The sequence below is a fragment of the Vidua macroura genome, chromosome 7 (assembly GCF_024509145.1).
Source record: "Vidua macroura isolate BioBank_ID:100142 chromosome 7, ASM2450914v1, whole genome shotgun sequence".
NCBI lineage: Eukaryota > Metazoa > Chordata > Aves > Passeriformes > Viduidae > Vidua > Vidua macroura.
Genome location: NC_071577.1, coordinates 29,682,975 through 29,709,464, shown reverse-complemented (window position 1 = coordinate 29,709,464; position 26,490 = coordinate 29,682,975). Strand labels below are relative to the sequence as shown.

The window sequence follows — 26,490 nt, the reverse complement described above, 5'->3', positions numbered from 1 at the left end:
TTAAAAACAAATATTTAGAGATTTTTTTTTTTCCTTTTTTTTAGGGTGAATAATTGGCCAAACTCTCTCATCTTTTTTATGCTTCCATAAAAACACATCCACCTACTGTTTGTTCTGAGCCCAGGTGGAGCTGGGGGACAAGCAGAGGGTTTTCAGACGAGGGAGATGAGCTTATGTCACCCAATATCCACATGCTAAAGGAAAAGACTGGGTTTGGACCTCGGAAAACCACTGTCAGGGTCTGCCTATAGATGCAAACTTTATTCATGGATCAAGCAGCTGTTAGGTGAGCAGCCAATGATGACGCCATCTAACCAGCCTTCATTTCTGTGGTGAAGCTTGACTCAACACCTGGGCCAGTACAAAGCTTTGCTCCCACAAGGTGTCTTGTCTCCTCCCCAAAATGACTGTCCTGTCCTGTGGAAGAGCTGCCTTTTAACTGTACCAGCAATCCTTCAGGTCATGTGGATATTTCAGCAATTCCCAGGTATTGCTGAACATGGCAACACCTGTGGCTTTGTAGGACAAAGCCTGACTTGTTCAAGAGAACAACACTGGAGGCAGGCCAAGAGAGGAGGGGGAAGTCCCTCCCAAAATGGGAGCCACACGGTTGGAAGGGAAAACCTCTTTGGAAGATCAAATGTACACCCCCATGAATTTCCATGTCAGTTTTGAACCCTGCTTGCTTTGCCTCAGCATTTGAATAAGGCTGAAAGTGTGGACTGAGATCCATCACTGGCTCTGTAGCACTGCCAAGCCCAACACTTGTGCTCTTTGCCACAGGACACGAGGAAGTGGAGGAGGCTATGAACCTTCTGCCAACATCAAAACCTGCCTTGAATAACATAACCCCTGCTTTGCAGCAGGTGTCCAGCGTTGCCTGCAAAGTCGCTCTGGAATAAAAAGGATTTTATGGACCTTTTCTGGAAAAAAATGAAAAAAAAAAGAAAATAAAGAGGAAAAAAAGGGAACACTAGATGAAAAAAAAAAGCAACCAAAATTTTTTAAAAAATAGGAATGAGGGAAAAGCCCCACAATGATGTCTGCTTTTGTTGTGCACACCTTCAAGCTCTACAAAAAATACACAGAGAATAACTACTTGGCAGTCCACTGTCAACACTTGCCCACTGATATGCAGAGTGACTTCCACCTGTACCAGCTACCACTAATCACTTCCAAAAGCTGCCAGCCCACAGCCTGCATTTGACCTCCTAGATTTGTACTCTGATACACTCTACATCTCAAACTTTTAATTAAAAGGAGAAGAATAAAAAGAAGTTCATCCAAATCAATTCAAATGTAGCATTTCTCCCAATTACTGTGAATGCAGAGGTCATCATCATGTTGCATCATTACACTGAGGAATAATCTAGCATGAAGTCCTATAAATTAGCTTAAATAGCTTGTGTGTTTTCATCCATAACAGCATATTTCATAAAGATATAGCACTGCTTTTCTGTGTATCAGGAACTAAATTGAACAGGCACATTACATCTATTTTTTAAGAACTTTAATGAGAAGAGCTTGATACAAACCTTCCCCCACCGCATATCTATGAAATTTATACAGAAGAAAAAAGAGATCTTATTTTCTGGCTGCACATTAGGCTCTGATGCCTGAATGCACCATATTCCTGGCACTTTTATTCAAAACAAGCTTGTGTTTTAAAGAAAAGGGTTCAGTATTTACAGTGGCATATATAAGAAAAGCACTGACAGAAAAATCTGATCTATAATTACAACTTAATCTAAGGAATCATCCATTTTAAGAGAAATGGTAATAGCACGAAAAGTACAACCCAATCCCTGCATTTGAATCAAGGGATGCTAGTTTAGGACACTATCTATCAAACCTCAAATACCCTACCTATTTTTATGTCCTGACAGTGGATGACCTTTCCAAAAACAACTTAGCACAATACAACTACATGGTATAAAAAATAAGAATTCCTATAGAACCTATGTTGCATGCCAAAATCTTTACAAAAAAAAAACCAATAAAATAAAATCAGAGAGAGCTCCATCAGTTTTGTTTTGGAACATTGGTGAGTACGTACGTAATGACTTTCCCCTCTTGAAATGTTTCTGCTTCATTCTTATGCATAGACTTGAAGGGTCATTTATGTGTTTGGCTTGTTGCATCAATTCAGAGGATAGAGTTACTGTAAAAATTTACATTACTGCAGGCTTGTAGTGATGAAGCAGGCAAGCATGAGAAAAAAGCTTTTATTGCTTTTATTTTAGATTTGATGGAAATGTGTAGTCATTTAGTATGACAACAGCCATCATGAAATTTGATTTGTTTATTGATTAAATTATGTTTTATTTAAGCAGAATTTTTGAAAGCATTGAAATTTCAAGATAAAGCACAAATTTGACCTATCCATCCAGATGGTGTTGCTCCTGAATTGATCATGTATTTCAATTTCCTGTACCCACTTTAGTTTATAGTTGTGACATTTGCAGCGCACCAAGGACACTTACTGAAACTCAAACTTAATTTGAATAAAACCTGAAACTCAAACTTAATTTGAGTAAAACACGACATACTACTCTCCCCACCAAACTCTTTTATTAAAAATGGGCAAAAAAAAGTTTAATTTCTCCTAGAATATATAAATTGCTTGTAACAGAGATGGCCCTTCATTTAAAATGGATTTATAGAATTCTTCACTAAATAAATATATTTTTGAATATTGATGGCTTAGGTCTTACTGTAAGTTGCTACTCTGTTGAAGGTCTTGGAATCACAGGTGGATCAGTCCTTTGGTGCAGATAATAAGGTGAAGGACAGATTTTTAAGAACTAAGCAGTGCTAGCTTTCAACTAAGGGTACAGCTTGCTGGCAGCCCAACTAGACCTCTGAGCATTTCCCCCACTCCTGCCAGCAGCTTTTTTTCCTGTCTTTTTGAGGTGCAGGCTGAGTTAATTTTGGGCTGGAAGAGTTCCCTGAACCTGCATGCAGGTGCAAAAAAAAGAGGACAGTATTGTGCAGGGACAGATTTAGATGGCTGAAAACACTACGGGTCACCTTGGTTTGAAATGCACCATGTGTTTCTAATAACAAATGCAAGTTTCAAACCCTCAATTCCCAGACATGTCACTGTTTCTTATATGCAACACTACTCTCATTCATCTAATTTTTCTTGATTTATTTCTCACTTTGGTTATTCCAAAGGACTCAAAACAGAAAAACACTTAGTCCCCAAATCAAATTTAAATGTGTATTCGGGGTTCCTGTTATTGGGTTTTCAAGTTTTTAATCTTTTTATTGAGTTATTCAAAGCAGTGAAGATATTTCAGGTTCAATAGACTTTCTAAACTTTTTTTTTTTTTTTGGCTCAGTAAAACTACTATATTACTAAAAACACCAAACCAGGTTACAAGATATTGAAGACTGCAAATATTTGCCTGCAATATCAATTATAAAGAATAGGAATTAAAATCATTGTCAATACCTGTGGTTAAAGGCAGATGAGTGACAGTAGTTAGACAGGTGAGAGTGAACCAGGTTGATGCTAATGTTGCTCCAGATAAAAGCAGAAGCAGTATGAACTTCAGCATGCCCCTGATAAAATCTGCAAATCTAAAATAAAAACATACATCAGAGCAGTACAAATGCCGATTCTCATATTATTTAAATGTGATGCTTGACAATTAATTCAGTATATTATCATTAAACATTTTGGAGACAAAACAATTTAAAAGTAATTTCTCATTTTCAGAAATAGAAAAAAGGTATTTTTATAGAATGGTGATATTTCTAGCCGTCAAGATGAAGAGCCATGGATTTTTTAGTAACAACTATACCAGAACAATTCTCAAGCAATTCTCAAGGCATCAAATGAAAACACTGGAGGAGAGATTTTTTTTTTCTTCTGCATTTGTTGGACACAGTATCTCACCACTACTTCCATCGCTGTTTTGTCAGCATTTGCCAGTCTCCCTTGGCAGACACAGAGCTCCATTAGCATATGAGGAGGCTGCCGCGTTTCATTCAAGACACAGTTAAGTGTCAAGATTCATTCCTGTGGGAAATGGAAAAACTCCAAAAAAGTCCAAAGAATCCCTAGTTGAAGATGACAAGGAACAGCTTCTGAACCCTTGGATGCATTGGTGATGAAGCTCATGGTGGCTTAGGCAAGGAAGGAACTCCTTACACAGGGGGTCACTCTGCCAGCAGCTGTTTTAGGTTGAAAAATTCCAGAAACCACAAGCTTGGTGCTGCTCCTCTTCTACACAGACCCTGCTGACAGACTGGGGGAGGATAGCCCCACAAGTCCTTGGGCAGTCTGGCTGTTATATAGAGAGAATTATTATATTTCTACCACCTGATAGTAGAATTGCTTTTTTCATCTTTTTTTTTCCTTTTTCTTTCAAGGAGACAGAATGCTTTTGAGCAGGGCTCATGTGGCATAATTGTCAGTGCAACTGCTCTTTTCAAAGGGGATGTCAACCTAACTACTGGGAAAGATATATTAGAAAAGGCAATGTCATTTATTCATGAGTAATTTTCTATAATCTCCTGCTTAGGAGATGTGATTTTGGGATGGACAGGTTAGGTAAGTATTTCTAAAGCATATCTTCTGCCCCTTTGACAGGCTCCTACCTTGATTAGGCTAATGGCAGCATAATCCACCTAGTTTGGTCCATGATGAAATTTGTCTGTCAGCTGCCTTCTCTGCCCTGACAAAGATCACTCTATAAGCAGATACCTTATAGCTTACTTGATAAAACAAGAAATGCTGCCAAAATTTTGAGAACTTCCAAATATAGCGTATGAGACGTAGGAGTAATGCACTCAAACACTCTCCGCTCCCCAAACCAACTTCTTTCCTTGTATTTTGATTCTCCCCATGCCTGAATTCCACACTGAATTTAGCAGTGAGTAATTCAATAAGCAGTAGTGGGAGATCAATGCTGCATATAATCTGAGAAGTTTATGACTGCAGTGTTCAAGTGGCTTATGCATTCATCTCCAATAGCCAGAGGTCAGCTGCTACTGGTGGGTTTTTTCCTGACAATCCAATCGAGGAGTCGGGATTGCCTTACTGGTTTGCCAGTGAGTTTCTTTAATTATTCTTTGGGATCACTAGGGTCAAAATCAGCAATTGTAAAAGCTTTGCAGAAGCATCTTGAAGTGTAAACTTCCAGCTTATTCCACAGAGAGTCCCGCTTTGTCTGCTGGCAGACAACATCACTGTCCTTACAGGCAAGGGTAGTGACGTAGATCCTGTTTAATGAAACAGTGTGAGAAATATCAGCCTTCTGGGAGGGGCATTCACAGACTACAGGTCTGGGGGTGATCTCTACATCTCTTGGTCTCTATCCCACCACCAAGGATATGTGGGGATGGGAGGTTGATATGCATCTAATCCATTCATGACAGCTAAGTGGAGAAAATACCTACCTTTACCAAGCAGCTGCAACTCTTCCTGACACAAAGATCCCAGTTTGGGTAGCAGTGTGCTCCAAAGAGCTCTCAGATATCACAGAACTCCAAAAGGGTCAAATGTACCCCAAAGTAAAGATTTATTCAGCTATTGGATTCAGCCAGCAATAGAAATAATAGAAAAAAAGATGACATCATAACCTAGCCTTAACTTGGTAATTGAAAGACTTCTGTTTCTTGTCTGGTTACAGGAGAATAAAGAAGATTGTAAATCTAGTCTACTCTTCATAATACTTTCTTCAATCAAAAAATATGAGAAATTACTTTTATCCTCAGACCCTGTACCTGATTTCAAACCTTTGTTCTGTATCCTTCTACATCATCTAGCATGTAAGGGATTGCCTGCAACTGCTACAAAAGTAGGCACAACAGGAGAGAGGGTGTGTACTTTGCCAGACACAGACCTCTGAGACTACCGCTGGTAACAGTCTCCAGCCTCCCAGCAGATCCAGCCCTAGGTTGTATCCTACAGTTAAAATCACAAACCTGCACTGCTGACAACAGTGTCTGTTGCTAAGGAAATTATCACCATGCCATAAAGTTTTAGCATTTTGACTACACTGCAGGTTAGAAGCAGGAACTGAAACTGAGCTGCAGAGGACAAAACCTCAGAAATATCTATGATCTTTGGCAAATGCGGGGGGAAAAAAAATTTAAAAACTGAGAAAAGGGAATAGATTTATGTTTCCATGCAATTATATGAATGCTGCTCTTTGACACTGCTTTTCTTCAAACTAGTAGCATTTGAAAGCTGCCAGCAAAGGGTACAGCACCTACCAGCTGCCCAAAATAGGCCAGGCTTTTCAATGATAAAAATGCATCAAACACTTTAGCTAAACATGTAAGTTCATGGCTATCAGGACAGCAGTGGGTGGAGAGTAGAAGAATTTATGTATAATGCTGAGGGAAACTTGCAGGATTTTGAAAATTAGATAGATAAACAAATTTCCAAACTGGGCACTACTTTAAATATAGATGATTTAACACCTACTGTGATGTACAGGACCTAATGCTCCAGCAGAGCAAGGCCCAGGTTGTTAAAAATTCTGAATTATAGAATCTACATTGACAAAAATGAAAGGAGCAAATTCCTAAGATGCACCAATTTAGCTTTAACGAATTAGCAGAAAAAAAAAAAAAAAGGAAAAAAAAACCCACCCCAAAACTAACAGCTTCTTGAGAGGTGGTTAAGGGAGAGAGCTGCTTGCTTGGCAAATCACAGTTCTGACACTGAAATATATCAACTTGTCAGCTTTGACAAGAATCATTACTTAATTTTCCTAATTACAACTTTCAGCAGATTACAGTCAGACTCGTCATTGATTCAACCCTACACAGATAAATGCTGAATAGGCCTAGGAAGGAGACTCATCCATCAGAAGTGACAAATCACCTCCTCCCTCCCTTTCTGTATGCAAACCCTCCCATCTGAACTGTGCATTGCCCAAGTTAGAAAGGCATATTTGGAGACAGACTGTTGGTATTTCTTAAATTTACTAAATGCTACAAAATACAGGTATTCAACAGGGTTTGAAGTCAATTTTGAAGCAGTTAAAGGGACTGCCTGCATTTCCTGAAACTTAACCCAGGCAATATATTAAATAATCTACCATAAGGACTGAGATTTGCATGTTGACATAGAGTTTGCAGATTCTCTCCTAGTAAAGTTAAGTGAGCTTCTGAGCTCTACTATTGAAATGTTGCAAATATACTGGAGATTAACTCATGATAAAAAATGGCAGTCTACCTGTTTCAACATGCAACCTCTGGCATCTGTGTCATTGGCAGCACTTGCTTTTAAACAACTATTCTCTTACAGAGAAAACATTGTATCTGAGCTTGGCAAATCAAAAAACTCTTTTTAGATGAAATCAGGGCATGAACTTTGTTTGGCTAGATGAAGTCCTTTGGCCTGCATCTGGAATGGATGGGAGAGAAGCGCTTCTTTTCCCTAGGTCAGGAGTTTTTTCCTCTCCCAGCTGCAGTTGCTAGGCAGCCTGCAAAATATCAGGATGCGAAACCTCACATTTCTTTATGCATTGTGTACTCTGATGAAGCACAGCAAGTGAAAAAAACAGAGTTTCAAAAACAAAAAAAAAAGAGAGTCCTAAAAAGATCACTCTCTCCATCCACAACACCATAACCGTGCAACAATTGCAAATATCTGCACGTGGAGTCTAAAGAGTGGATACAGAAAAGCCAGGACAATGCTCAGATATCCCAAAGCAAGGGGCACATGTAATTGGTTTTAATCACATAATAAACTCACTGCTCAAGTACCTCCTAAAAGACTTTTTCTCCCTCCCACCACCTCTTTTTACCTAAAGAGGACTTCAGTGAATGAGAAACAGCAGCCTTTTGGAAGGGCAATCCATTTCTTGCTGTTCCACTCCTAATGTCATCAGCATTTATGATGGCCAGAGACAGCTGTGTCTGGATTTACAAAAAGCATACAGACACCCATACTATAGCCCATAGGATACAGCAGAAAATAGTTAGGCTATGCAGGAATCCAGCAACCTGCCCAAAATGGGCCCAGACTAATTTTTCTGTGGAGGAACATAATGTTATTGTGGGTAGGCTGCCTGTGCTACATTCCCTATATCCCTTTGGGAAACAATATGCCCAAAAGTGTTAATGGAAGGAGACAGAAAAGAATTTCTTCAATGCTTTCCAAATGTGCTACAATGAGGTTCTCCCTCATACCAGGCAGCTGAATTCACGAGAGCTGTCTTCAAAAGCAGCATACAGGAAGCCATTGTCAGGAACAAGAATCTGACTTCCAAATTCAGGTATATGCTTGTGGAATTCTCATTCCCCAGCAACCACTAACATGGTACGAATTATTGCTTTACTAGAAATACATTATAACCCCAAAAGGAATTTTCCACTTCAAGTTTCTGAAAGATGAGAGAAAACAAGTTCTGTTCTTAAGAGAATAAACTAAATGACAATCACAGCTGAAGAAATGGAGAAGGACCTGTAATTATTCCTACCTTGCCATTGCTATGCCAACAACGCAACCTCCAACTATAGACCAAAATCCAATCCAGCCTGCATCCACCTGACAGGGAAAAAAAACCAAAACAAAACATAGAGAAATGTGTTAAAGCTTAGAAAATAAGATGATGTTACTTTCAAAACAATGTTGTGCTGGAGCTCCAAACTGCTAACACCAGCTCTCTAGAATAATCTGAAGTGCAAAGCTTTTTCTGGGAAATAAATTCACCACAAGAAAGTATGACTAAGTAGTCTATGCCCTAAATGTGACCTCTCTTTATGGAATCTGTGTAATGTCCTCTGTTTTTTTATAATACTCTATCAAAAGCTTAGAAATCATCTTCTCCCCACTTCATCTTTTCCACCATGCATACATTATTTTCTTTCACTGGAGATGCAGCAGCCAACAATACTCACATTTTTTTACCTACTTCTTCCTTTTTGTTAAAAGGCGTGTACAGTTCTGAAAACACTCACCACTGATGGAGAGTCAGCAGGGAGAGTTTTGACAGTTTGGGATGCCAAAGCTACAGTTCATTTTGTTTAAAGTTTCAGAGTAAAGTGGTCCATATGTATTAACAGCATGTTAAACATAAAAACCTGATAAAACTGCATGCTACCACAAAATAAAAACATGCTACTTACAAAAGAGCTGCTGATTATCAGTCAGGAGATACTTACCTGGCTTACATGAATGGGTGTTAATATCAAATCCAGAACACCAGACCAGCCAGAGAAAACACCCAGTGGTATTGCATAGGCCAAAGCAATCATCAAGAATCGGAAATTGCTGTGAAGACAAAAGGTTGCCATTAGCCTCAGCTTATATTAAAAATTGCACCAACATTAGCCAGGAGAGTAAATCACACCCTAGAATCTATATTCTGCCCATCAAGCAAAACAGCAAAGATCTGAAGGAGGAGTGGGCTAGGGAAAACAAGAAAGGTATCCAGCCATGCCACTGAATTCCTAGTGGCTGAAATGTTACCACCTTTGCACTGTGATAAAAGAAAAAGCCAGTCTCTCCACACAGTTCAAAGATTTCTGTAACATGCTGGGCTCATATGTTTCTCATTTCTGCAAGCAATTCTTCCATGCATTGGCACGGGCAACCTACTTAGCCTAAGTGTATGTTAGGAATAATAAGCACTAATTTAAGAGATTAAAAGCTTATCTCAAAAATAAAATCAGAGATTCATCCCTCTTGAACTGTACTTAAAAAATAAAAAAAAAAAAAAACAAAAACCCAAGCCTGTTCTAATTCTCTTTATTTTGGTGAAAGGCAAGGAAAGGTCTGGAAATGAGGCAGATACAGTTGCAACTGAACTGGCAAAATCCAGAGACAGATATAATACTCTACTCTAAATGGTCAACATATTTGCTTTTCCCCCCAATTATTCAACCTTTAATATTCAGTGAAGGTGAAACAGTCAAAGCTGTATCATCATATTTAATGTATACAGCTAAACAGGAATTTAACCAAAAATTTCCCCCACTCACCATAACTGAAAGCAAATGCGAAATCCTTGCTAAGAGACATCCAAGTTTTCCTCAAAAATGTTTCAAATGGAAAAGAAAATATACTTTGGAATAGTGATATTTTAAACTGAAAAGGTTTTACAGTGATTCCAAGGTCAGTCATCCCATGGGATATCTGTGTAACCCGAAACATGGCTCCCTCTGGTCTCAAACAATTTACATGAAATTGATTCTGATCAGTACCAGTTCCTTGGCAAGCAGTGGCAATTTGATAGCACACAGTTACAAAAGCCAAGAGGGAGAGAGAGATTCAATTACTCTCAAAACATTTGCAAGTTTGCAGCTTACGGGGTTTTACTCCCTTAGATGCTCCACACACAACACAGCAGCCAGTGCTTTTTGCACTGTTCTTTTTCACACATCCTCTTTTTGAATAACACATTTCCATACCGTGAACATATCCTCCCCTTTCAATATCATTCATGTCAGATTTATCTTTTAATGCAAAGAAAAACAACACTCAAACTTTCAGCTCTTCTGTAAATTAGTTATATTTCTCTGAATGCTACTGTCTTCCTGATAACTTTTTTCCTTTTTTAAGAATGCCATACTCTTATCCTAGTCTATCTTGTATCACCTTGGCATTTGATGCTATTTAATACTATCCATGTGAAAGCCATTTCAACATTTGTCAAATAAAATAAAAGGGAATTTTGCATGGACCTCATAGAGCCATATTGTAGATTGCTAAGAGGAAACAAGTCTGAATGTAGTGTTCTGAAATAACATTTGCTGAATATTCAAAATCTTTGGCTACCTGGACCTCAACTTCATTAAAGAGCTACTTTTGAGGGAGAATTTTGTCCTTTACTTGATCAGCGTTTTCTGTGGTGTATTTGTTTTCTGTAACTCAAGCAACAAGGCAGACTGTGCTGTGGGATAGCTGCTTTGTGCCACATCCAACCCCTAGTACCAGTCCTACAGTGACAGCTCTGCATGATGACAATCTCCAGGGACAGAGCCTGCTCCCCTGCCTAGTCTCCACAACAAGGCAAGTGACCAGGAGAAAGGGAGCCTGGCAGTGACAGAGATACTGATCACCAGGTGTCATTCTGCCCCCTTGCCCAGCAATACCTCGTGCTGGCTAAAGCCATTCCAAACACACATTTTCAGTAGCAGCTACACTTTTCATGGCTTCAGTGACTTGTGCACAGCCTTTGCAATTGCTCCACTGAAAGTAGAAAAATGTTCTGTCTGTCACACCATCAGCTGTTGAACCCACACTGTTTTCTATCCTATCAGCAATGACAGGATATCAGAATTAGCCTCTCTGTTAAACCATTCTGTTGGAATATGAATTGATTTTTTCTTCTGTTTCTTAGAAACCTAATGCCACTAGAATCTGTAAGACAGGCTGGTTCAGAGGGGAGCCCCATCAAAGTCAGTCATCGTTTTCAGAGTAACTTTGACAGTGCCTATTAACATCAAGCACATTCTGAGCAGTTTCCATTACTAGATGGTGTTGTTGATGAAAGTGTCATTAAAGCAATAATGACGCATAAAACCCCTGACACAAAATTTCAAAATTGCTTTCATAGTCCCTAGAAAATAGAAAAGCCTGGCTAGAAGTATCTTATTACTTCAAAACAAAAATCACAATGCATTTTTTTAATGCATGTTTTAAGACTTATCAACCATTTACTTGTATTAGAATTTTTTTTCCATTGAAGTTTGTGGAATATCCTGAACTGGGGAAATAAAAACAAGTCATATTTGCTTCAGCCAAGAAACTGAGATAGGGCACCACACATTTTCTAATGGAAATTCAAACTACACTTGTCACAGTGTGTGATAGACTGTTAAAAGATTTGGGCTTAGCTCCCAAACCATGACCAATCTGTTGTCTCCCACTGCAAGCTGAGAGAATTGGTATCAGGAGATAAGCAGACATCAACTAATTGTTACAATCTGTCAGAAGGAAGAACCCTCCAAATCAGAAGGAAGAATCAAGTTCCTAAGAAAGTCCCCCAGAAAGGGCCCACAGGGGATGGCTGACCTCTGTGGATGGTGCAATAACTCTGCAAGAAGCAGCTCTTGTAGAAGACTGCCAAAGGACCTGACAGCACGAAGGAGTGTGGGAGTTGCAAGGACGTGATAGATCCCCTTGGTGTCCAAGGAGAAAAGGTCAGTGACTTCAATGGTAAAGTTATGCTATGTTGCTTTATTTTGAAGTAATAAAACTGCAGCCTGGTGGAGAAGACAGGGAAATTATGAACATCTCAGTTGTCATGTGTGTATCTGGTGCACTGCTGGGTCAGCCCACCAGCTCATACACATCCTGAATGCCTTACACACAGTTCTTACACCAAAGGGTAAGTCTACAATAAAAGGAAATAATGATTTCCTGGTACTCATCTGCTGGTTACCTTCAGTCTACACCACCAAGTCTAAAGAAAGATGAAGCCTAGATTAGGCAGGCAACAGAGCTTAGAAGCCTAATGAACCAGATGATGGATTTCTCTTGAAGTATGGCAGATACCATTTTCTTTTATAAAACTCCCTCACATGACAGATTGTTACTGAACAGCTCCCCAAGATAAGTGGGTTTAATGATGAACTGTTGATTGTTTCATGTACAGAGGAATGAAGAAGTGCCTTTGATAAAGGGTAGCATGGAAGAATGCAAGACCCAAGGGAAGAGAGATATAATTATCTACCTGTCTACATTTTCAAAAAGCCCTCTTGGTTCTTGGAAACACTGTAAACTATACTCATTATTTAAAAGTCCAGTTTGTTTTCTTAAGTTTCATTGGTTATTGTTAACAGTAAGCCAGCTTTGCTGTTTACATCCTGACCTCACCAGTATCTCAAGGTCCACTGTTTACAACACTTTGAACATGGAATCTAATGGTTATAAAACTCCCAAATGGAGCACTGTCAACTAAAATTTTATATTTCACCTGCAAAGCCAGTTGCTGTTTGGATTTCTGTTCAACAGCAACATTTTTACAACACAACCCTCAGGCAGGGTCTAACGGCACATCAGCTTGGGTGCAGAACAGCATTATTGTGTGTGATAAGTGTCCTTAAGGGAACTGCTATTTTTTAATACCCTGAATAGGTCACTTAGCAGACTAACCAGCCAGCTGTACTCACACCTCCTGAGTGCCAGCCTGTTCCAGGATGAACACACAGGATTAAGCATCTTGCCAACTATCTACTCCCCCAAACGAAAAAAAAAAAGCCTCCAAAAACAAAAGAGAAGAAAACCCAGTGACAAGGGATGAGTTGTTTTCGCTGCCTCTAAATACAATTATTGAAAGTACAGCCCACAATAGGTCTGTAAGAACGAAATGTCTAAAGCTGCACAATTATCGAGCTTCAAGCAGCCCTTTATATGCAGATTCAGCTCCTACATGACTCAACAAACAATTACAGCAAGAGTCAGAAGCTTCCCAGTGAAGTCAGTCATATTCTGTACCAGGGAGCAGCTCTTCTTTGCCCCAGAGAGTTCCTCTGTGCAGTATCATCACAGGGCATGGGCCTTCACAATTATTCACCCTTAATATTACAGTTGCTTTAGCTGCTCCTCTGAGATCATATTTGCATTACACATGACACTGTACAACACTGGGGGAAGTGGGACTATGTGTTAGCAAAAGAACCCAAGAGGGAGAAGCTGCAATACTGTCACTTTCTTTATAACCTCTCTTTTTATTTAATCTAAAAATTCAAAGCAAGCTAGCTCACCTTTAAGCCTATCCAGAAACACACCTGAAGACATTTTTCTTATTCCCACTTCATATTTTAACGTACAATTAATGAGATTTAGTAAATCATGTAACAGTTTTAGATAGTTCATTCATTGCTTCTATGGTTGAATGAAAGCAGCTGAATAATCCTTCAAAAGACAAGTAAACCCCAAATTCATTCCAATATAATAAGCACAGAAAAAAGCTACTTAGAAATTAGTTTTGCCCAGTGTTGTTCACTGTTTTCTCACTGGTCAGTTTTAACAATCTTGTATAACCTGATGTAACAGAAGCATTGCATAAGAAAAGCCATGCTAACAGGATGACTAAAGCACTGCTGGTGCTGAAGGACTGGCATGAAGAGTGGAGATATACACAGTGGTTTAAAATTTAATGTCTGCTCTTTAGCAGTTAGCATCCTTTTATGTCTTGACATTAATATTTAATTTTATTTTGTTTAAAAGTACTACAAACCAACTTGTTTGCTGAATGAGAAGATTAAAGCACACTTGTTTTTATTTACTTAGGCACTGATCTGCTTTGAAGTGGAAACCCAATGAGGTCCTACCTTAAGAGTCTGCAAAAACTTCTCCTGTAGCTGAGCCGCTGGCTTGCTGCAGCCACACTGGGGGGGAATGGAGGGCGCGAGGGGAAGTAGGCCAACGCTGCAGAAAATATCAGGGAAACCATTCCAAATTCTAAACAAGAGGGCAAAGAAAAACAAAACCAAGAACAGATGTTAGCATTGAAAGACTTATTTCACTGCAGTGCTGTTACCAGTCAGCCTCTGAGACATAAATCCCATCACAAGCGCTTGACTGCTCCTGACAACAGAATTCCATAACTTGAAGGAGGAATTCCTTTCTCCTTCCCCAAACAAGATTTCAAATTGAGATGGAGAATCAGTGAGACTGGCAGTCCATTCCAGCGATAGGTGCTGCAGAGAACAAGGGAACACACTGAAGCAAAAGGAAAGCTTTTGCTTTTTCTCTTCAGAGAGAACTGCAATATGAGGATTTGGCCACGTTTCCTTTCAATGGAAGTAACTCAGTGCAGGTAACAGCATGCTAGAGACTTGAAACAGATGGGACTGGGGAAGCCCCAGGGCATGGAATAACAATTATTCATTGCATAAGATGATGAAGGCAAACAAAAGGTCAAGCAAGGCAGCAGTTCCGGCACAAACAGTACTACATGGCAACAGACTATAAAGAGCGAAGTGCAGAAGTAGCCATGGCTCATGAATAGAAAAAGTACAGGTAAGAGGGGGAAAAAAGAAAGAATACAGCTGTTTGCGGATGCTCTGCTTGTTTAGCAGCAGGAATTCCAAATCTTTTAAAAATCTTTGAAAAATTTCAGAGCACAGGGTTGGACCCGAGCTTGAAAAGTGACGAACACTTCACAGAAAACAGTAAGTCCCATGAGCAGACATTCTGAGGAGAAACAACTCTACCCACAGTCAGTCTAATTAATTTGTTTTACAGGCCTTTACAATGTATATCATGTTCTCCACAGTCCTCAATCTCAGTATTTCTCCTATCCCCTTTGAAAACAAGATTCTTTGCTGATAGAGAGAAAAATGTATAGCTGAAGTGTGTTATCTTAAAAGAACTTGTGATCTTATAACAAAGAAGTGTTCACTGACAGCACAAATAAATTCCAGCAGAGCTGGATACTCAATTGCCTTAATTTTCTCTTTTTTCTTCTCTTTTTTAATAAATCAATATGAACCTGGCACTTTGCCAGGTCTTCTGCTAAACTAGAATAAAATAAATTCAGGAAACTGAAAAGTAAATAACGCTCAGAGTCTAAATGGATCAGCTGGATATGGAGAAGGGAAACGAATGCTTCTATTTGGCATATGGGAAAAAAGGCATATCGGGAGTGTGACAATGCCATTTTTCATCATCAAATACGAAAAGACTCATTTTGAATTAAGTGGTGTCTCTTTTCCTGCTGTGGTGTAACTGCATGTTTCAAGGGCCAAGCGCACTTTAACTAGACCTTCTCACTCCTCTGCTCTTGAGAAAACAGATTAATTTCTACCTTTGTGCACACTGTTTTGCAGCCCATGAGCAGTGAATAAAGAAGTGGCGGTAACTGATCACCCCAGACCTAAGAAAGGGATGAGATGCTCTGTCACTACAGGATGATTCCACACAGCTCTTTAGTAAAAGATGCTTATCCCCCCTCCTGCCTCTAGTCTACATATAGGTTTACAGGCATACATATTACACACATTTTAATCACATATTAAAGGAAGGTTTAAGACTGCAGACAGGATAGCAAATCAAGAATGTGATCACACAATCCCATCAATTTTGTCCAAGGTCCTTAGTATTTAACTGTCATACTGCAATGCTATAAGGGGAAAGGCTAGGTTTTATTCTGAAGAATCACAAAAATATTTAAATCACAGAAGTATTTCATAACAGGTGCCCATCTGGGGTCTCATTTATGCACTGCCTCAAGATTTCTACCAGTCAAATTACTGTATTAGGAGCAGTATAGTAACCTTCTTTTTTTTTTTTTTTTAATTACTAAATTCAGCATGCTGTCCTTGTAGTACCTTCTTGCAACTCTTTAATGTTTCCCAGTGTTATACTTTGCAGGCTAACAAATTTGCCTAGACAGCTCTGCTCTGTGTGCAAATGAAAGGTGACGAATTCACTGTGGAAACAAAAGCATCTCCTCTGTTGAAGAATATGAGTTTTTAGTGCCATCTTAGCTTTGTATACATCTCTATCAAAAGTCCAGGTACTGCCAAACACATCTGATTTCTCACCTATTGAAATCCTTCCTCAATAGGAAACCCACACCCTTATTTCCATCATTTATTTTACCAGAGTAGAGGAATACAATCTAAAACTTTTCCTGGGCAGGTAAGTAGTGAGTGAAAGTAAGTAAAATCGAGAAGGTAAGAAATAGGTCAATGTGAGGGAGCTGCAGTCACAAGAGAGACTCTTCTTTAGAATCTGCCAGCTTCTCAAAAGTGCAATGGATGCTCTCAAACAGAGCAAAGCACATGAAATGGGGCAACTCATAAATTAGTGTGCAGAGACACAGATATGTACATATCAGTGTAATTGTTGAGGAGTGAAACTGGAATGCTTCACAAAAGCTGGGTACCACACCACAGTGACTTGTGACATGAGAGATGCTTGCATCTTAGCGTAGGAAGCAGGCACCCTGATGCTTGTGTAAACCCTGAAAGAAGGAAAGAGAAAGACGAAGAGGGAGGGAGGGAGGGAGGGAGGGAGGGAGGGAGGGAGGGAGGGAGGGAGGGAGGGAGGGAGGGAGGGAGAGAGGGAGGGAGGGAGGGAAAAAAAAAAAAAAGAGGTTCACAGAGCCACAAGCCTCCTTGATAACCAAGTATTTTTCCTTCAGACAGGCTACTCATAGCACAAAAACCTTTTCAGTCCCAGAAATCCTCCTCCCCACCTTGTTCTGTGGGAATATTCCAGGAGGCATTCCAGGACCCCTTACACACACACTTTTTTTTTTTTTTTTTTAACAAATAATGATTTTACATTGATATTTAGGAAAGCACAAGGCTAGAAGCTCTGGCTGCAGTCCAGAATAATTCATTTCCTTACACAATTCAGGTAACATAATTCAATCTTGATTTGCTACATCCGTACTACTTGAGCTGTGAACCAGAATGTGCAGCAACACAGACGACACAGAAAGAGGCTATGGCAATTCAGCTGAGCTCTGAGTCCATGTTTGAGATAAAGGAACAGTAACTTATTAAAACACAGAAGAGACTGGAGTTAACAGAGCAATTTCAGAATGAGTTTATAAGCAATTGCTTCGTAATCATGTTTGAGCTTAAGTCCTTAGAAAATATGCACACCATTGGCACACTACTGATTCCAAGTTAATAATTCACATCATTACTGTCTTTTAAAAGACATCATCTAACTTTTGGAGGCTGCTTATTTAACGCTAGCTCACACAAAAGCAACAAGCTCATTAGAAATGCAGAATGCTTACCCTGTGAAACTGGTTTTCCCATAGTATCTGATAGAACAAGTCACACCAAACCTGACCACCTGACCACTTGCTGAAGAAGTGGAGAAGTGGGACATTTGGGTGCAGCTCCTTGTTCTTCTACATTCTGCAAAACCTTTACTACTGATCTGTGAAGTCAATTTGAGCCTAGTTTTCTGCACAGCTGTTTAAGGGGACAAATAGTACCCTACCAGACCTGCCAGGTATTTTTTGTCCCATGGGTGAACAGAGCTATCTGTTCATTATTACCCACCATGGAGCAGCTGCCCTTCCACCTCTGGACCCCATGGGGCACAGAGAGCACAGGGAAGCAGTCAGAAGGAACCTTGTACCTTCAGCTCTCCAGGGAAACAGACAGAACGAACACATCCCATGAGGGATTCAAAGCAGACTCCTCTTTGACAGTTCTTTGCAATTTTAAACCAGTTGGAGGTTTTCCATGATTACTGTGATTCACTGTAGGCCAGCAATGTTCACAAAGCAGCCCTCTGTCATTGTCTGAACTACAAGCTACAGGGTTTGCAGTTCCTGAAAATACACATCCCATAGGACACAAACACCAGCACAAAGAAACTATCTCTGTTCAAAGCACTTTCAAATACTAAGAGAGAAATACAGATGTGCCACAAAACACAATTCCTAGGAAGCTGAAGAGCTACTGTAGGATCATCGTTTGCTGGGACCAGTGATCCCAAACAGGTCTACAAGGGTGTTCCCACACCCTTGCCAGCTCACAAAGGTAGAAAGAGCCACGCTGAGATGTGAGGCAGGCAAGACCTGAACCTTGGTGGCAACATCCATCCCTGTTTCTGAGAAAAATGCTTAGGAAAACCTCCTGAAAGAAAACAAAAGAGAAAGGGAATCTAATGGACTGCTGAAGGCAACATTTCTACTATGACCAGACTCAAAACAGCCGTTTCAAGAACAACACAGTATTTCCTTAAGCAGATGAATTCTTCCCTCTCCATGGAAAATCTGCAGAGGGAGAGCTAAAGCACTTCTTAAATTTCTAGGGTTTTCCTCCCCTTATCTACTGCTCCTCAGGACAAAACCTGACTTGCTTTCATTTTTCCTTCTTTCACACCAGACATTTTCATCTACCACAAGATTTTCAGAGCCTAACACCATATTTACTTGTGAAAAAGGCTTAGCCAAACCTGAATTTCCTTGTTGTTCCATTTGAGTCCGGTAAAAAGTAGCTCACTCAGAAATACTTGCTGAAGTCATGATCCAAATTCTATTACACTTTCTTTAAAACAAACATTAAACTGGCCCTCACCCAACAGGAATATTAACTTGACAAATTTCCATAAGGATAATGTCCAGGAACAAATGATCACAACCAGCTAACTCAATCCACTAAACCTCCACATAAACTACACAGTATATATATGTTAGGACTTCTGGAACACTTACTCCTGGCTGGATTTCAGAGGATGCAATTATAAGAGGGGAAAACCCCTATCAGATGTGCAACTCTTAATGCTGTATCAATTTATATTCACTAAAAATTAGATTGTAGACACTTTAACCGCTTAACCAACTCTGTTTCCTTAAAGTTTGCTGCTAATTTTTCTAAGCGACAGGAAGAGGCATAGAAGCCATTGCAATAAAAAGAGCAAGGATAATAAATCCAAGTTTTATCAGGTGAATTTTAGATCAGTGATTTTTTACACTAAACTTTTGTCACTTCATTGAAATTGCTCACCAGTAAGAATTACGTGGTTTTAGCTAAAAACAAAATCTATTGTGTTTTAATTTCAATTTTCTGATTCTGCAGCTTCTGAAATACTAATTATCTAATCACATTTGAAAGGCACATGCAGGTCATACATTAAGGCTCAGTTAATGCAGAATTGAATTTCATGCTAAAAGACTATTGAATTTTCATCCTTACAGAAACAGTAAAAGAAACCCAACTTGTCATGGAAACATATTTTTAATGAAAATTCAATAGGCAAAAACCAGTTTTGAAGCTCAGGGAAACTCTAAGACATTTCTCCCAAGATCAGCCAATACAAACAACAGAATTACTTCTTTTCAAGTCAGTCTGTACAAAAGGCTATTTTCAAACCTTTCCTACACAAAAGGGGAAAAAAAAAAAAAATTAATCCTCCTGACTTAATTATTTTCTCTCCGCCAGAGGCTAGGTCCTGTGCAAACCAGCCACTAGAGGGTAGCGGCTCTCAAGCACCAAGCACACAGGCAAGCACGAACACTGTGGTTTTAGGCGTTGCGGTTGACCCACACCTGCATAGAGCACGGCCTCGATGCGGTCCTTGATGTGCTGGGCGCTGCCGAGGGCCAGCAGCTGAGCCGTGCCGTTGGGAGGCGGCACCACCAGCGGCCCCACCAGGAAGGCGGCGGCAGAGCCCAGGTAGTTGAGCAGCGAGGCGATGGCCGTGGCCGTGGCGCGCTCGTCCGGAGAGAACCACGTGGTGGAAAGGAAGGGAGCCGCGTTCATCACCGTGGGCCCCGCCAGCCCGTTCAGCAGCTGCCCGCCGTGGATCAGCCTGAAAGACAGAGCACAGCGCGGCCGGTTGCGTGAGAGCTGCTGGCTGCGGTTTGCTAATTAAAAAGGCACGTGAGGTACCGAGGGCTGGAGATGGAGCTGAGCACAAAGAAATGAAAGCCCTGTGCAAAAGGATATTCAATACACTAAAAGAAACCAAATTAGATTGATTTAAAGAATCCGGAGCTACTCTGATCTCATTACCTCATATAAAAGGAGAAGCAAATGTTCTCTTCAAAGCAGAAAAGGGAATAAAAGGGACTTTCTTTGCAGGGAAAAGGTAACATGACAGGATATAAAAGTAGAAAAGGTGTAGCAGCAGAAAAGCTTTAAATTACAAACATGGTAAACCTGACCCTCCTGCCTGCATAAATCCCAACCGAATATTTAAATTAGTTATGGCAAATCCAAAATTGAAACACTTCAGCAAAATACTCTGCATATTTTTTCACTGCATTATTTATTTTTATTTACACACTCAGATGAGCTCTATGTGCCTACAGATGAGAAGGCCGGGCTGTTAGGGTTTCCAAGAGAGTCATCTTCTCCAGCAATCTGGCCATTCTCAACACACTGCTGAAACAGCCAAGTAAACCCAGATTTTTCTCATTTTTCACACTCATCAGGATTTAACAGATAAGGCTGGTGACAGAACAGAGATAGTACTTCCAAGCAGTGAAGTCTCTGCAAAGTTTGGCTTAATATTAGTACAATGAACAAATACAGAAAGGACTTTTTGAAGGCTCTCCTACATGTGGAATTCAGTCAGGAATCTTCCACTTTGACTTTTCCAGAAAGTAATCAGCCATAGAACGCAAAACTCTTTTGGAATTTATATAAAATCTTCATGTCTAAAAAACAGCTAGAGAGTCACATGAGATATTGCAACCCTCCAAAGTAAATCTATTCATTGTGCAATAAAGTGGTGGCAGATGATATTTTCAAATGGGTGGTGTTTTTCTAACCATAGCAGGAACTCAGTGTTATTGCTGTAAGACTTGAGTTGTGAGACATAAAAAGCTACAGCCTGAAAATGGGGAAACATAAGCCAGCATTTAGGCATTGTTTCAAGCCACAAATGGCTGAATAATATACAGTGTAGCAGAAGTTTTTTAAAGCACACAAAGGAACACAATATGCAAAAGAAATGCCTACAGACTCTATCGAATTAACAAGATAGATTGCAATAGAAAGGAATAGACGCCACTGATTCTCAGTGGATTGGAAATTAATTTTTTAAACAAAATTTATAAAAAATATACAAAAAAGAAGCATTATTATGTATCATCTGAAGAAAACTCTTTCTGAGCTGGGACAGAAATAATATCCACTCTTACTTATAAGCAATTCACTGTTTCTGGAGGTTTTTTAATCCTCACACAGAAATGACAGATTTCATTACAGGTTTTGGTGGTGTGCTTCAGATGGACATCACCAAGGCATGGTCAGGCCTTGTCAATGCTTGTTAAACTGTCACACACACTAAACCAAAATGAAATCGTTTTTAATAAAGAAAAAGTACTATATAAACAATGCTCTGGTATTTTTCTGGAGGACACATTACATCAATTCCCTGTGGTTACTCTCCAGTGTACTTGGGACAAACCAAGGTATCCTTGTGCACTTTGGTATTTTCATTCTCCTTATCTCACTACAGTAAGTTATTCTCAAACTTCTAAAATGTTCCAGGATATTTGCAGAGCTATGGCACATCCCCAGAAACCACTGCATTTCAGTAGCAAGTGAGGTAACTACTGCAACATATAATGATTTTATTTTAGTATTTCCTCCTGCTCCAAAGTGAATTTAATGTTTAAATTATGTTCTTGCTACTGTATCTTTGGAAAACTGTGTCACCACAAAATAATCTTTATAGCTTTAGGTGTACTACCGCTTCTGTTCACTGACACCGCTCTGGTATTATTGTTTTAATTCAAATTACAATTGCCTCCTCTGTAGTCATCCTAAAGGCAAATAAAACTCAGAAAAATCAGAAAAGAGTACAATAGCTCTACAGCATCTGTGGTCATGTAGGCACTTCATCTGACAGAAGAAGGAAAGTTTTGTAAAAAAAACCCTAAATAAACCATCAAAAAAAAGCCCCCAGTTTATATATTGTGAAGACTACGCACACATATTCTTCCCACTTCAGATTTAGATTATGTCCATCATCTGAATAAAGCTCTATAACTGATCTTATACTCAAAGAGAGAAACAAATGTTAATTTTACTTTGCAGATCCCAAGGGAGAAAGTAGCAACTTAATCCAGAATTTTAATTCTATATTAGCTTTTTGTCTTTCTTGTTTTGGCTTTGTTGGTTTGTTGTTTTTTGTTTTTTTTTTTTTTTTTCCCCACAGGGTGAGCCAATTTTGCCTCTCTCAAGGTGTCTTTGGTTGGTGTTTTCTTGGCTGCTCTCTCTCCAGCCTTGTCCTGGCTGGTGTGCTCTGTTCACAGATTTGCATTTTTGGCATTTACTAAGCCTGACATCCAGGGTAGCGCATCTCTTATCTTCATATTGTTTAATTTCTCAACTCCAACATATTTGAGTTAATAAACACTATTTTCAGACTAAATTGCCATCAATATACAGACTACTACCTCAACAATCTCTGCATATGATAACAGCTTAAACCCTATTTTATCTCTTTTTCAATACTGGCTTGAATTAAGCTACTTTTTCCTGAGAAAAAGATTATTTGCATGGTTCTTCTGCACATGCTTAACTCATTTCCCCAGAGAGGCAGGGATGAGAGATTCAAAATGCAATTCAGAGCATTTACTAAGCTGCTGCTCTGGAAGATGTATGTAGCAGCTGCTCCACCTGACAGAGAAATATGAACATAACAGTATTGGTGGCTTTTTGCTGTTTGTTACATCTTATCAGCACTGCACTAGATTTTGGTCTCTCAGCCTGTGAACTCGTACACCATCAGTGCTAAAAACTGCTCCAAGACCAAGAGAGGTTTGTTTCTGTTATCCCCTGATTTTCTTCTTGTTTCTGCTACTGAAAAGGTGCAAAGAGGAACTGCGTTTTCCTCATCACTCTTCCAATTTCATTCTACACAACAAGTTTTCTCTTTCCTGAGGAAAGGGATGAAAATATAACTTTAGCTCAGGATCTTACCCAGATGGAAAAACATTTTTCAGTCTCACTGCACTATCAAGTGTAATGTTCATCTGTTATTTTCCCAGCGCTGTTTTCAGATGTGTTATTTATCCAATCATCATTTAATTATTTTCATGTATCAAAAAGCAGAAAGCTATTGAGGTCAAATGATAGAAAATAACATGAGCAGAAGGCTTTTTAATCACAATAATGAAAGAGAAAATTGGAAAAAAGTTACACCAGAAATTCATTCTCAACTTACAAAATAATTGATGACTGTAGCTTAAAGCAAAATTGGGGAAGTAAACATCTATCTAAAATATTTTGTTTCTAACTGTCCAAGTGACCAGGTCAGGACTCATTTTGATATGTCAAGGTTTTTGCACATCTGACCTCACTGCTAATGAATTTATGTGCTCTGCCAGACTTGTAATTTGCAATTGAACATGAGCCCTTTATGAGCCCTTTTAAAGAAAAAAAAAATTGAGGACTGATAGTAAATGGTAGTGTGAAATATCACATGGCAGAGCATCACAGTAATGAGTTAACTTACATATATACATTATGTATCTATCTAAGAAAATACACATACGGACACACACACATACTTTTGCACAAAACAAAGATCACATTTGTTCCTAAACTGGCCTCTGAACTGCAAAAATATAGTACAAGGGACAGTTCAAATACAGCAGTAGAAATTAGAGAAGAAAAACTCTTACTGTACTCTACTGTCACCTCTTACCCAATTTTTTTTATCAAGTCACATTATAAATAACTTTAATTATGAAGTTTTCACTACTTCCTTGAGAAGACTTGATACTAGTACTGATCTGGAACTGACCTGGTTATACCTGCCTTACTCACTTCTTGCAGTCACTCTTGAAATATCCTAACAGGCAGCAACAAAGAAAGCCACGTAAGGCTATAAATGCTGGAATTACAATATCACTGAGCAAACTGGGTATGAAAAAAGTGAGATTACACAGGAAAAAGATTCTAGTGACTGATGATAATACCATACAGTTAAGATGGGAAAGCTTCCATTTACAGTCAGCTTTATTTTTCTTTTTCTCCTTGTACAAGTTGAAACTTTGCATGCATGGTCACAGTCACATCAGGTACTGGATTTATTAAGCTACTTAAAAGCTGTGTGGCACATAAGTAGTTTTTCTAGGTAAAAAATCCAGACATTTTGTGTTCCTACCACTGTGTATCTAATGCCTGGACTTTGGAGAATTTTAAATGAAAGAAGATCTCATTAGTTTCTGTTCTGAGATGGGAAAAAAAAGGCAACTGGAATGAGAACTACTTAAAATTACTTTTGATACAATGGATTTAAAACCCACAACACTAAAATAATATCCAAAGCTCAGTTCTAAGATATGTTAAGTTAACTTTTTCTGGAAAGGCTAAGACTGGAGAAGTTGGATCAGTATTTTACCTGATTCACAGTGTGGAAAAAGCATTTTCACCTTTTCTTTGGCAGACAGCACAGCGAAGAGCAGGGCTGCCAACCCCAGGGTGTTGCTCTGACTCTCTAAACACAATGACCCCAGCCCAACTGGAAAATTCAATTCCTTTTCATCTTAGGAGGAAGTAGAGCTCGTTTCAAGAGCCCTGAGGAGATTCTGGTGCAGGTTTTTTTCGTGAAACTTCTACCATGCTTTCCCCACTCACTGCCATGAGACTTGACCACTTAGTCACTTTTGAAACTTCTATGCAAATACAACAAAAATAAACTGCAAATAAGTTTTGCCACCGTTGGGCAAAGTGTGAGGAGCAACGAAGTCACAGAGAGTGCTTATTCTGCAGGAAGACAGGGCTACAGTGTGCCACTTACTGTGGAAAAGGTTAGTACGTGAGCTGCTGATCCTAACAATTACAGCAAAAAGCAATTCTGGATAAAGAAGTTGATGTTTTATAAAAATGGATGGCTAATATTTCTTTCACATGGCCTGACAATTTCATTCACTGAAACAAGTGGATTGTTCAGCTCCTGCTAATTTGGAAGACAAATAGGTTTATGTAGTGATTAGCTCATTGTGGGAACTCCTGAAAGCAAATGAAAGAGACCCTTCCTTGCACTGGAGGACTTCAGAGAACTTTGAAGTGCTATTGAACTTAACGTCACTACATGGCAACAAAGCAAGCAAATACCTCCTTACTCTAGAGTGTCCATACTGACGTGTGATGCAAACTGCTTGCCCAGGAAAAAGCACATGAAAAGCCATGGACTTTATATAAAGCCACATTATATATTAGGAGACTGATTATACCTCAGAGGGAACCAACATTAGTTTTGTCAAGAACCACTTCTGATTTTTCACAATCAAGCTACTAGAAGTGGACAGAGCTTTTCCTTTAAACTGACAAAAATAAATATAACAAAAGAACCTCCTAGTAAGAGGAACTTTTTCAGGCACTTATAGGGCAAAAAGAATTAGGGAGGTCAAATTCATGCTTTACTGCAATTCACTGCTACAGAGTATGGCAAATGCAAATGATGTTTTGTTTTTACCCCAAAGAGAGAACACCAAGGCTCTATGTCTGGAAAAAGACTGGAAAGAAAAATACCTCCGGGTAAAGCAATGAATTCATCTATTAAAAATAACATTCTATAGATGAATTTCATGGAAATGTACTTCCTTTTGATATTTTCATTAAATGATATATTTATACTACAAAAGCTTTCTGCCTTCTGGATATTCATGGATTGAGGCCATTAGCATTTTTTAGCTTGTTTTTGATTCATGTGACCATTGATATGTGGAATAATTTAAATCTGTTTTTTCCCCCATCAGTAAGAAATATTATTACAAGCAGAAAGCCTGAGTCATTGTTTGCTACATTATCTCCAGAAATAGAATGAAAAAGAAAAGACAGAAACTTAGAAATGCACATTTAGCCATTTTCATCAGGAATTAGGCTCATGTTTTACCCCTGTATGAACCATGGCCTCTGACAGGCAGTCAGACCATTATGGGAGAGGACTTGGGAAGGACCACAGCATCTCCATCCCAGGCATTCCAGCCTCATGTCTCTTCTCCCACATTTAAAGAAAATAGCAAACACATTTACAATGGTCTAAAAGCTAGTGGGTTTTGAGATTAAATTTAAAGGACTGGAAAACCAGAGTTACTCCAAAACTTATTACTGAGAGCCTGCTGAGAA

The 26,490-nt window shown here is 39.2% G+C and overlaps 1 protein-coding gene across 1 annotated transcript in view; it reads right to left on the bottom strand.

The window, feature by feature from the left end:
• The window catches only part of SLC49A4 (solute carrier family 49 member 4), a 65,550-nt gene that overhangs the window by 12,097 nt on the left and 26,963 nt on the right, over positions 1 to 26,490 (bottom strand). Inside the window, exons 3-7 of the mRNA XM_053981749.1 lie at positions 19,947 to 20,209; positions 14,251 to 14,380; positions 9,133 to 9,241; positions 8,448 to 8,515; positions 3,458 to 3,585 (exon numbers count right to left, since the gene is read on the bottom strand). Coding sequence (XP_053837724.1) covers positions 3,458 to 3,585; positions 8,448 to 8,515; positions 9,133 to 9,241; positions 14,251 to 14,380; positions 19,947 to 20,209 — 698 coding nt within the window. The remainder of the gene's footprint in view (positions 1 to 3,457; positions 3,586 to 8,447; positions 8,516 to 9,132; positions 9,242 to 14,250; positions 14,381 to 19,946; positions 20,210 to 26,490) is intronic.